General features: G+C 40.8%; 1 protein-coding gene across 3 annotated transcripts in view; it reads left to right on the top strand.

Moving 5' to 3' along the window:
- The first annotated feature begins 874 nt into the window (after positions 1 to 874).
- MGAT4A (alpha-1,3-mannosyl-glycoprotein 4-beta-N-acetylglucosaminyltransferase A) overlaps positions 875 to 12,708 on the top strand; it is a 124,878-nt gene continuing 113,044 nt past the window's right edge. For all 3 annotated transcript variants that reach the window (XM_028103760.2, XM_028103761.2, XM_028103759.2), the window contains exons 1-2: positions 875 to 964; positions 5,216 to 5,545. In XM_028103760.2, coding sequence (XP_027959561.1) covers positions 5,452 to 5,545 — 94 coding nt within the window. In that variant the 5' untranslated portion in view covers positions 875 to 964; positions 5,216 to 5,451. The remainder of the gene's footprint in view (positions 965 to 5,215; positions 5,546 to 12,708) is intronic.

Here is a 12,708-nt window from a genome sequence, read left to right as displayed (position 1 = left end):
CTTCAAACCTTTTGACATGGTGAAAGATTAGGACATGGGGCCCAGGAGAAAGGGGCAGGACACGCGATGAAGTGGTAAAATCAAAGGCTTTGGCACCCAAACGAGCTGCCCTTAAACCTTGTATTTCTTCTTCCTATGCTTAAGCTAGTCCTTCCTCCTGAGTCCCGGTAAATTGGAGATAGCGATGCCTATCACTGGGGATGCCACGAAGGTCAGAGACAGTCGGTGAGGTGCCTGGAACTGCTGGGCCTCGGAAGCTATTGTTGGATTAGAGTGGGACCTGCTCCGGGGACCTGCCCCTGGGACCTGTCGCCAGGAATGCTGCCCAGGCCGGACGACCGGGGAACGGGACCTGCAGCTGGGGCCAGGGGCTCCAGTTGAGGCAGCCCGGGGTGGTCGGGTCGCGCGCCCAGGCGGAGGCCGAGAGCTCCCTCGGGCCTTCCGTTGGCAGTCTGAGCTGCCTCTGCACTCGCCGAGGAGGATTAAAGCCAGATGTGGGGGGGGGAAGAGGGGCGGCGCGGAGACGCCGAGCTCTCGGAGCCTGGGACCGGAGACCAAGACGCAGCTCCAGACCTCGCCGTGACATTAAATGCAGCGGGGGGAGGAAAGGGATCGCAGGAGAGTTATATAGGCTGCGAGACGGCGCCCCTAAATGACAGCCCGGCAGGCCACTGAGGCGAGCGGCTGTGCCGCGCGGGGGCGCCCAGTGGAGGGCGCGCAGCACAGGCGGCCAATGGCTGGCGGGGTCGCGGGCGGGGCCGACGGGCGGGGCGGCCGCGGCGCTCCAGCGGCGGGGGCGGAGTCGCGCTGGGGAGGCGGGGCACTCGGCAGCAGCAGCGGCTGCAGCGGCGGCCACAGCAGCCTCGGCGGCGGCCGCGGCAACACTGGCAACGCCAGCGGCGGGTGAGGGGCTCACGGCTCGCAGCGGCGGCGGCGGCGGCGGCGTCGCGCGGGCGGCCTCGAGGTGGGGGCGCAGAGCGGCTGCGCGGAGGGGCGCGGGATGGAGGGGCGGTGCCGGCTGCTGGGCTCCGAGCCGCCTGGGTCGCGAAAGATCCACCTGCTGGTAACGGAGCCGCCCGCGCCGCGGCCCGACCGGGAGCTCGCGCCTCCGGCTGCTGCGGGGCCGGATCGGGGCGCTGGCTGGGCCTCGGGGCGGGGCGCGGGCCGGGGCGCCCTGGCCGCGGGGTCAGTCCCGCGCCACCGCCGCCGCCGCTACAGCCCCTCGGTGCCGCGCGCTCTTGCGGTGGCCGGCAGGGCGCCTGGTGCGTTTCCCGGCGCTCCCCGGCGCAGCGGGGCTCGTCGACTTTGGGGCAAAGTGGAGGAAAGTGCGGGCTTAGGGGGTACTGGGGGGCGGGGAGGGAGAGTTGCCCGCGGGACCCGGCCGCCAGGGCCCACACCCGCCCCGGGGTTGGAGCCTTTACAGGGCCGGGGGCAGGTGAGGCGGCGGCCAGGAGGTCCGGGGCATGGAGGCAGGGGTGCTCCCGCGGAGGCGGAGGCGGCATGCAGCCGTCGTAGCGAATATTTCTACAAACTGAAGGTGTGAGGGTCGGGTGTGAAAGAGCACCCCCATCCCCCCAGGCCCCAGTTGTCCTGAAGGGGGAAGCTGCAAATGGGACCCTTAGGTTGGGTCCGGGTGATTGCACACAAAGTGTACCAGGTGACACCTCCGAGGCGTGTTTTACGAGCTGGCAGTCATACCACTTGCGCGCCCGCTTTTATTTCTCGCAGCGTGTGTTTCTCTTGAGCCCGTTCATTGCTTACAGTCCGAATTGCGAAATGTAAGCAGACATAATGTATGTTTTTAATGCTTTCCATGGATTTTGCTGTTGTGCTTTTGCTGTCGGACGAGTTCTCGTGAAAGATAATGATAGCGTCGCTCGGTGGCATACAGAACCTAAATTTAGAATCAAATATTCGTTTTGTGGTTTATCTTTCTTTTTCTGAATGTTAAAAAAAATAGTTTTATTAACAGGTTATCGTGGCATGGGTTTCTTTAGCCCGCACTTGTAAATCCAAAAACGTACTGGACGATGAAATTATGTAAACTGTATTAATGAAAGATATTAATCCTTTGATAAATTTAAAATAAATGAACATAATTACTGTGTATGAAGTTATATAGCTTACGTCATGGATTTCATGCTTGTGCCTTTCTTCAGGCACCTCTGTCCTGTCTGTGGGATAATGAGGGAATATGCCAAGTGTTGAGCAAAGCGTTCTCAGCCATAAAATGTATTGAATGTTTCAGAGAACACTTTAAATGAAGGTTTTTGTATCTAATAATAAAACAATAGGACTGAAGCCCTTAAAGGACAGTCAGATGAAACAGATTTTTCAGTCTGAGGTCTAGAGTTGAAGTTCCATTTGTCTTTGGCAGGATAAAGAAGATGATTAGTAATTTTAGCCACCACCTTTTTTATTGTTAAAGATTCAAATATGTTAAGTGATAATCTCAGAGCATTAAGGTGTTGGATTCAAATTTTTGCAAATGTGGACACCGAAAAAAATGAGTCACTTTGTTTCTTGCCTTAGGAAGTCAGTCAATCCAGAGGGCCCTTGGCTGTCCAGTCTGTGACTGCCTCCTGGTTGAAGAGCATGGAGATCATTAGTTTTGCTTTGGTCTGGAGTCTTCACTTGTACTGTGCAGTTAAACTTCATTAGTTTGGAAACCCTAATTAAAATGTATGACTACATTCTTACTGAGTAAAATGTTCTTACATTTCTCCTGCAGAATTGCAGGTCTTATTTGTTAGTAGAATTGATAAGTATCTTCTTCAGAGCTTAGTAGCTTCCTGGATCTAATTTTTAATATTTGGTATATTTTTCACATATTACTAATAGTATATCTGTAGTCTACTTTGATTTTAGAAGTCATTCACTTTTACTGTATTTATACGGAATTTTATCATGGGCTTTCTTTGTATTTAATAAAACTGTTTTAAAATATCCTTTATGATTCCTTCTCTACTTCCCCGTAATAATTAATTGGACATTTACTCTAATAACCTGTATACTTTTAGGTCTTTCACTAGGAAAAAAATCCTTCCTGAAGTAGGGTGCGGCTAAATATGTGGCAACAGAAAGTTATACACATTTTTATATAATGTCACACCAGGATTATAATTCTACATTATATAATTCACTGAGTTAGCACATCTCTTTTTATAATCAGAACTCATTATTGGGTGCTTATTGGTATAAGACAATATATTAGGCACTTTTAAGAATTTAGTTCAAATTGTAGGATTTTGCCACAAAGATTTTAAAGTCTAAACCAATGTGAACGTGTTTGATGTTAACTTGTCTTAACTATAGAAAGTGAGTCACTTTGGTTGTAGAAAATAGTGATAACTTTTGAGAATATCTTTGGAGTTCTTTGTTTTCAGATAGTAAGAGGAAGCAAGGAAGTAGAGGGGTTCAGTGCTTCTAGAATATTATGCCGCAGTGAGAGCTGCTGGCCAAGGAGGGTTAAAAGGCATGCTTCGGTGTATGTGGGTGGGGGTGGGGGTGTGGGTGTGTGTGTGGGTGTGTGTGTGTGTGGTGGGGGAGGGGTGCTTAGCCAGAGGTTACAGGAAGTGAGAAATTTGTTTAAAGTCTTAGGTTTAAACTTGGAAATTTCCTATTAATTTTGCAGCTTATTTCATAATAGATCCATATTCGTTATAGAAGAGAACATTTTTGAAATTCACACACTGTTGGATAACGTTAATACCTCAGGAAGGTTCTCTAGACAGGGAGTGGCCCTAGCACTTCTCTTCGTACTTATAAGGTGCAGGTGGCCCAGTTTGAGAGGCAAAGGGCGGTACCTAGGTAAGATTAGTGTTCCCTCTCTGGGTTAACAGTGCCTGTCTCATTACACCTGAAACTAATGTAACATTGTGTGTCAATTATACTTCAATTTAAAAAAGGCCTGCCTCTTAGGGTTTTGTTGAAGATTTAAAGCATATAATGAAGCATAGGAAACAGTACCTTGTTGCTTCTGTCATTGTTACCATTAATACTATGCCCTAGAGTAGCAGAGATTTCTAGTTACTATGTTCAGTTTTACAAAGTAGCTGAGATGGTGGTTTCTGAATTGCCTACAAATGGCTACTTTAATCAGACATACTTTGTAGCTGAGGGAATTGTCCCTTGGGCTTGTTAGGCATTTTTGGAGGTGCATTAACTCACCCCAGTAGAGCGTGTCTTAGTATGTTGCCATGTACATCTTATGGTCCCTTTGAGGCCACTGGGAATCAGTGGACATCTTGGAGTGACTGACATGCCCCCAGGGAATGAGACTGGCTTTGCAGAGTGCAGACCAAACCCTTGGCTGGCTGCAGGTTTTTGTTTCTTTTTTTTGATTTGTTTGCTTTTATTTTTGAACACAGTTAACATTTATGGAGAACCTATTAAGTGTTAGGTGACTATACTTAAGTACATATAAGGACTTGATTGAATTCAAATTTCTCAACAGCTCTGCTAGCTGGGTGGTGATCTCCAGATTTTCTGAGTGTTCTGGTTGGGTTGCTGCATTTTCTACATCCTTTCGTATTCCCAATTGACACCTTGGGAGCCAGTTAATCACTGGAACAACTACATTTCTTTTATGATAATGATAAATGGCAATAATAACTGTGACCTTTCTATTTAACATTATTTGTGCCCTAGAAGTGGAGCCAGGACAGGTGGTTTGCTCAATTTTATGGATGAAAAAGCAAGGCCTAGATCAGTGGCACATCTGAGGTCCTATATAGAATGATGTTGCTGGATCTAGAGCCCAGGTTTTTTGATGCTTGCATGTTGTAGTTTTGTCAGTTTTTCTTAAAAATTTTCAAAACATTAACCATTATTTTGCAGTAGGAAAACTGAGGAGTGTGACGATTATATTACTTAGGAACTGTTGTGTGATCCTCAGAGTTATCAGCTTGGAACTGTGGCTTACTATTTGTTTAACAAGCCCTGCAACTTCTCCCTTTAAATAATGAACCATAACTTTCTTTTTGCAAACAAAACAGAATCAATGAGGAGGGAATATAGTTTGAAGCTCTTTTTCTGGAGGAGAAACACCATATGATTCTAGAATATAATAAATGAATTGTTTAGATGCGGGGATAATCTTTGTAGATGGAGGTTAGCCCAGCCAAAAGTATGTTCATAATGGTGAATGATAGATGAAGAAAATAATATTTTGCATTACTGAACAAGTTTTTCTTTCTCTTTTTTCCCTGAATAGGAAGAAAGAAGCCTGAGACAGCAGCCTATGAAGACTGTGAAGACAATCCTGAATAGCAATTATGAATGGTGTTGCTGCTAGGCTTGTTCTGCAGAGCATCTGAAATGAACCTCTCTTATTGATTGTTTTTATTGGCCCAGAGCCAGGAGTACTGGATTCAGTTGACTTCAGGATTAAAAAGAGAACAGTCCTGGTTATCATCATAAACATACGAACCAGTGTGATGGTGAAATGAGATGAGGCTCCGAAATGGAACTGTAGCTACTGTTTTAGCATTTATCACTTCGTTCCTGACTTTGTCTTGGTATACTACATGGCAAAATGGGAAAGGTAAGGCAAATATCTCCAAAAATGTGCATGAAATGTAGTAGTAAAGGGTGCATAAATGCTTTGGTTAAGTACCCCAACGGTCTGCATGTTGCATGCTCTCTGCTGGTGGCCTGCTAGTTTCTTTCTGATACAAAAATGTATTCTTGGACAGAGGAGACAGAATTTCTAATTTGAATGGGGTTTGTTTTCAATTTCTTATAATTGCACTTGGAGAAATACATACTGATCAGTGGTTATATTATACATGGCAGCCAAGTTGAATAATAAAGACTTTTGTTTTGGCATTTTATTTTTATTAAACATCATAAATATTTAATAAGCTTCCTTGTACTGGATGTTGTTTAAAGTGCTTAAAACGACACAATCAGCGCCTTCATGAAATTTACATGCTGATTATAGTAATGATTTGGTGCTGTGTAGTTAATGATTTAAACTACATGTGTTGACAGATTGCTCTTCGGGCAAGAGTATTTATGAAGTGGGTGAGGATAAATTCTCAAAAATTGGAAACAAATTTTAAGTTTATTGTGTTTTACTGTTGAATTATGTCTTTAAGGAAGGTTATTTGTTAAGTGATATTCAGGGATAATGCCTTTGCTTTTTTTTTTTTTAACCTTATTTATTTGAGAGAGAACACACATGCATGCACAGGGGGAAGGGCAGAGGGAGAGGGAGAGAGAGAAAATCTTAAGCAGGCTCCATGCCCAGCACAGAGCCCGGCTCCAGGCTCAATCTCACAGCCCTGAGCTCATGACCTGAGCCGAAATCAAGAGTTGGATGCTCAGCCTACTGAGCCAAGCAGGTGCCCTCATTCCTTATGTTAATCTAGGGAGTGTTGATGGCAAAGAAGGATGGAAGTACATACTTGGTTTTTTAGAATCAAGTTAGAGTAGTCATCATCACCAGGTTATTTGAGGGTCCTATTGCTGGCGTTATTTTATTAACTTACATGAAGATAACTGAAAAGGTGCATTCCTTATTAAATTTGCCTCTGGCATGTATATAGATATGTATATGTAGATGTGTATATATCTGTGAGTACATATGTATAAAATAAGCTGATTAAAGTGGAAAGCATATGATCTATTCTTTAAGCAAGTATACTATCTCCCCCACCTTTTTTTTTCTGAGTTGGGCTGTAATTTTGAGAGGAGCTATACCAGGGAGAAATGAATGAAAAACTTGGTGAAGACCCTTATTCTTTGTGGACAAATATATACATTTTAGATTCCGTTTTTTAATTGTACCAAAAGGAGAAGACATACTTAGGAAGACCTTTGACCAGTTAATTTAATCAAACTATTTGATTGTGTCAGACATGACCAAAACAGATGACTGGCCTTAAAAGTTTACTTATGAAATAAGAGAATTGACCATAAGGGGAATATATGGATTTTTTTTCTTATCAGGAAACTTATCTATTCAGAGTTATAGTCATGGAGAAATGTGATCCTTCTCACTGAGTCTTATGTAAGGGATTAAAATTTTTGTAATCTCCATTCCACTTGTTTCTTGTGTAAAGGCATTGTAAGCATTATTTTCTTTTTGTATTAAGCTGTCTTTAGGGGCGCCTGGGTGGCTCAGTCAGCTAAGCATCTGCCTTGGGCTCAGGTCATGATCCCAGGGTCCTGGGATCGAGCCCCATGTCACTCTGCTCAGCGGGGAGCCTGCTTCTCCCTGTCCCTCTACCTCCACCTCCTACTCCCCCTGCTTGTGCGCTCTCTGTCAAATAAATAAATAAATAAATAAAATCTTAAAAAAAAAAAGTTGTCTTTAGAATCAAGGTTAAAAACATATAAATATTCTTTCATCCTGTGGTATTAGATACACACAAAGGCCGTTCTCTTTGATTATCATTCTTTGACCACCTCTGTAATCCTTTCATGCATATTCTTCTGCTCTCTCTTCTTAGTGTTTTGTCCAGACTTTTTCAGGTATCAACGGAGGACTCCTGTTATGGTTATGTAAGATCCTCTGTCTTTTTTATTTTATTTGTTTGTTTAAGATTTTATTTGTTTATTTGAGAGAGAGAAGGAGAAGCAGGCTCTCCGTTCAGCAGGGAGCCCATCGTGGGGCTCAATCCTCGGACCCCTGGGATCCTCACCTGAGCCAAAGGCAGATTCTTAAATGGACTGAGCTATCCAGGCACCCCGTCCTCTGTGTTTTAATGCTATCATGTATGTAACTGATCTAACTGCTGAGCATTTGGATTCTTTCTAGATCATTCTGGCAGTCAGATAGCCTGGATTTTCCAGAGCAGTCTTGATCTCAAATACTCAGTTCTAGTATACTCATCAACCATGTGCTCTGATTTTTATATTGAAAGTATGGTTTCCATAATCATTGACTTTGCTGGGCTAGTAGTTTTTATTTTTCATTCACTCATTGGTCCCTTTTATAGGTACCTGTCCTGCCTAGCACTGCATTAAATACTATGAATATGAAAGAAATAGGAAACTTAACACGTCTTGAGAAGCTCAGGGACTAGGAGGGGAAGATTCAGGTAAACAAAACAAATATGATACCATCAATAGACTGAGATAGAAGCAATAACATGGTGCTGGGGAAGCATATTGCATGTTATATATGATTTGGTTTAATCCTTATAACAACCCTGGGAAGAATTACTACCCTCTTTCACTAGATGAGAAAACTGAGGCAGAGTGTTTGAGAAATTTGCCAAGGTCATACATTTAAGTGGTAAAGTGAAGTTTGAACTCTGTCATGCTGGTTCCAGAGATTATGTTCTTAGCTATTGGTCTGCTTCCCAGAAGAGCAGAGACTGAGGCTACTAATTCTTGAGTCACTTCAAGAAGAATAAATAGGAAGGTGATGCCAGGCAGAGTAGTAGACAGTGGGCATGTCAGGGAGAAAGAGCTCCTTGTGCAGCCACAAAGTTCTGAAAGGGTGTAGAGTATTTGTGCCTTGGAATTAGGAGACACTCAGTTTCATGGGCACATAGAACTCCTAGACTCTCAAGGTTTAGTTGGTAATCACAGTGTAGTTCTTAACATATTTTTCATAGGTCTTCATTTAACACTTGGAAGAAAACATGAACTGGTTCATGGGTTTGGCATAAGTTTGGGAGGATGTTAGAAACACAGCCAGGGAAGATGGAGTTAGGGCTGGGATACCAGTTTTAGCAGGGTATGCAGAATTAAATGAGGCAGAATTCCAATTATGTGGAATGGACAGGTTGGGAAAGTTGTAAGCAGACGTTGTGAGTGGGACCAGAGTTATTACATATCTCACTTGTAGCTGGGGTTCTCCTAAAGAACTTCCTACTTTGGTCAGGCACAATCCAGAAATTGGGGAAGACGGAGCAAGCAATCTGTCTGTCCATAGGGACATAAAACATTCATGTACATGTTTCTGTGTGGATTTCTGTGTGGAATAGGTTTTCATTTCTCTTGAGTGGAATTGCTGGATCATGTAGTAACTCTATATTTAATCATTTGAAGAGCTGCCAGACTGTTTTCGTAGCAGCTGGACCATTATGCATTCCTTCTAGTAGCATATGAGGGTTCCGATGTCTTCACATGCTTTGACGACACTTATTATCTGGCTTTCGATTCTCATTCTAGTGGTAGGGAGATAGTGTTTTATTGTGATTTTGATTGGCATTTCTCTGATGACTAATGATGTCTGGCATTTTTTTATATACTTTTAGCAATTTGCACATATTCTTTGGAAAATTGTCTATTCAGATCCTTCGCTTATTTTTAAAAAGGGGTTATTTGTCTTTTTATTAAGTTATAAGAGTTCTTTATATATTCTAGATATGGTTTCCTTAGCAGATACATGATTTGCAAATATTTTCTCCCATTCTGTGGGTTGTCTTTCACAGTCTTGATGGTGCCCTGTGAAGCACAAGAGTTTTAAATTTTGATGAAGTTGTGTCCATTTTTGTTGTTGCTTGTGCTTTTGGCTTCATATCTAAGAGTTCATTGTCACATCTGAGATAATGAAAATTCTGCTATGTTTGCCTCTAAGAATCTTGGCCTTTGATCCATTTTAGGTCAGTTTTTGTGTGTGGCATGAAGTAAAGGTCCAACTTGATTCTTTTGCATCTGGCTATCCAGTTGTCCTAGCACAATTTGTTTAAAAGACTGTTTTTCCCCCCATTGAAAGGTCTTGGCACTGTTGTTGAAAATCAGTTGATCATAAATGTATGGATTGGTTTCTGGACTCTCAATTCCATTCCATTGATATTCCTTCTGCTAGTACCAGGCTATCTTGATATTGTTGCTTTGTAGTAAGTTCTGAAATTGGGAAGCGTAAGTTCTGCTACTTTAACTTTTTCAGGATTGTTTGGCTATTTTGGGTCCCTTGCAATTCCATGTGAATGTTAGCATCTGCTTGTCAGTTTGTATAATGAAGTCAACAGGGATTATGATAATCTATAGATCAGATTTGGTACCGTTACCATCTTAACAGTGTTAGGTCTTCCAATCCATAAAACACAGGATTTCATTTATTTAGGTCTTTAATTTTTTTCAACAATTTTTGTGTACATTTACACAGTATAAGTTTTATGCTTTTATTAAATTTATACCTAAGTATTTTATACTTTCTGATAGCATTTTTGAATGGAGTTGTTGTCTTAATTTTATCAATTTTCATCACAAGTGTATAGAAACAATTGATTTCTGTATACTGATCTTGTATCCTGCAACCTCGCTGAGCTTATTTATTCTAATAGTGGATTCCTTAGGATTTTCTGTGTACCAGATCATGCCATCTGTGAATAGAAATAATTTCATTTCTTCCTTTCTAGTCTCAATGCCTTTTATTTCTTTGTGTTATTTAATTTTTCTGGCTAGAACCTTCATTTCAGTGTTAAATGGAAGTGATGTAAGAGCTGACCTCCTTGTCTTGATCTTAAGAGGAAAGAAGCCAGTCTTTAAATTTAAGTGGGTGTTAGCTGTGGTTTTTAAGTAGATGCCTTTTTTTTTTTCCAGGTGAAGGAAGTTGCCTTCTATTCCTGATTTGCTGAGTGTTTTTATCGTGAAAATGTGTTGAATTTTGTCAAATGAATTTCCTCTATTGAGTGACTTTTTTTTTTGTTCTGTATTCTACTGATAAGATATATTACATGCATTGATTTTTAGGTGTTCATCCAACCTTGCATCCCTAGGATAAATAACACTTGGCCATGGTGTATAATTCTTAGCTGTTGCTGGATTTGGTTGGCTAGTATTTGTTGGGGATTTTGCATCCATAGTCATAAGGGTTATTGGTCTGTAGTTTTCTTATATTGTGTTTGTCAGTTTTTGATATTAGGGTAGTTTTCGTTTCATAGAAAGATTTGGGAAGTGTTCTTTTCTATTTTTGGAAGAGTTTGTGGAAAATAAGTATTCTTTGAATGTTTGGTGGAGTCAGCACTGACATCTTCTGGGCCTGGACTTTTCTTTGTGTGTGGTTTTTTTGATGACCGAGAGCATCTTGTTACTTGTTACAGGTCTTTTCAGATTCTGTATTTCTTCTCCAGTCAATTTCTGTAGGTTGTATTCTACTAATTTGTCCATTTCACTTAAGCTATCTAATTTATTGGTGTACAATTGTTCATCATATTTCTTTATAGTCCTTTCTATTTTTGTGAGATCAGTAGTAATGCCCCCTCTTTTGGTGTTCTAATAGTTTTAGGTTTTTTTTTTTCCTTGGTCAAACTAGCTAAAAGTTTGATTTTTGTTGACCTTTTGAAGAACCAGTTTTTGGTTTCTTGATTTTCTCTATCTACTCTCTATTTCATTACTTTCTACTCTAATCTCGATCCTTTTCTTCCTTCTGCTTGTTTTGGGCTTAGTTTGCCCTTCTTTTTTTAGTGCAGGTAAGGTTTTTCTAGAAGGCAAGTTTATTGATTTGAGGTCTTTTTTCTTTCATACTGTGGGCATTTATAACTATAAACTACCCTCTAGGTACTGCTTTAGTTGCATCCCGTGTTTTGGTATGTTCTGTCTTGATTTTCATTAATTTCATAGTATTTTCTGATTTCTTACTTTTGTCTTTTACCAGTTAGTTGTTTAGGAGAGCATTAATTTTCTCATATTGGTGAGTGTCCCGAATGTTTCTGTTACTGGTTCCTAATTCCATTTCATCGTGGTCAGAAGACATACTTTATATTATTTCTATCCTTTTAAATTTATTTAGATTTTAAAAAATAACCTAGCATATGGTCCATCCTCTAGAATGTTGCATGCGCACTTGAGACTATATATGCTATTGTTGTAGGATGGAGTGTTCTGTAGATGTTTGTCAGGTCCAGCTGGTGTATAGTGCTATTCAAGCTTTCAGTTTCCTTGTTGACCTTCTATCTAGTTGTTCTATCCATTATTGAAAGAGTATCGAGAATCCAACTATTGCTATAGAATTATCTATTTCTTTCTTCATTTTTGTCAGTTTTGCTTCACGTATTTTGGTGTTCTGTTATTGGGTGCATGTATTTTTCATTTCTAAATATTTATATTTTTATTTTATATTATAATTGAATATTCCGTTTTCTCTAGTAACATTTTTGTTTTAAAGTCTGTTTTGTCTGAGATTAGTATATCAGTATGTAGCTATTCCGGCTTTTCTGTGGCTTCTACTTGCATGCTATGCTTTATTCTGTTCTTTGACTTTAATAATCTATTTGTGTCTTTAAATCTACACTTTGACACCTGTCAACAATCTGTAGTTTGATCATGATTTTCTGGAACTAGTCTGACAATGTCTACCTTTTGATTAGACTCTTTATCCATCCATGCTTACTATTACTGATATAGTTTGATTTATATCTGCCATCATTTTGTTTTTCATGTGTCTCACATCTTTTTTCTTCCTCTTGTCCTTCTTTTTCTGCATCAATTGAATATTTTCTAATGTAACATTTTAATTTCGTTAATGACTTCTTTCACTATTTTTTGAATATATTTTCGTAGTTGTTCCAGGGTTTATCATTTACATCACAACTTATCAGAATCAGCTTCAGATTAATGCTAAATTAATTCCAGTAATATATAGAAATGTTACTTCTGTATAGTTCTGTCACCCCCTTTTTGTGTTGTTATTCTTGTATACTTTACGTCTGTCAATATTATAAACCCAACAATACATTGTTATTATTTTACCATCTGTTATTTCCTTAGCACATTGCAGCTTTATTCTCACCTACCTCCTTTGTT

This window comes from Eumetopias jubatus, unplaced genomic scaffold, assembly GCF_037043125.1.
Source record: "Eumetopias jubatus isolate StellerSeaLion01/CBP00866 unplaced genomic scaffold, mEumJub1_p1.0 scaffold_9, whole genome shotgun sequence".
In the NCBI taxonomy this organism is placed as follows: Eukaryota; Metazoa; Chordata; class Mammalia; order Carnivora; family Otariidae; genus Eumetopias; species Eumetopias jubatus.
The sequence above is the reverse complement of the archived record's forward strand: the minus strand, read 5'-3'. Positions and strand labels throughout refer to the sequence as shown.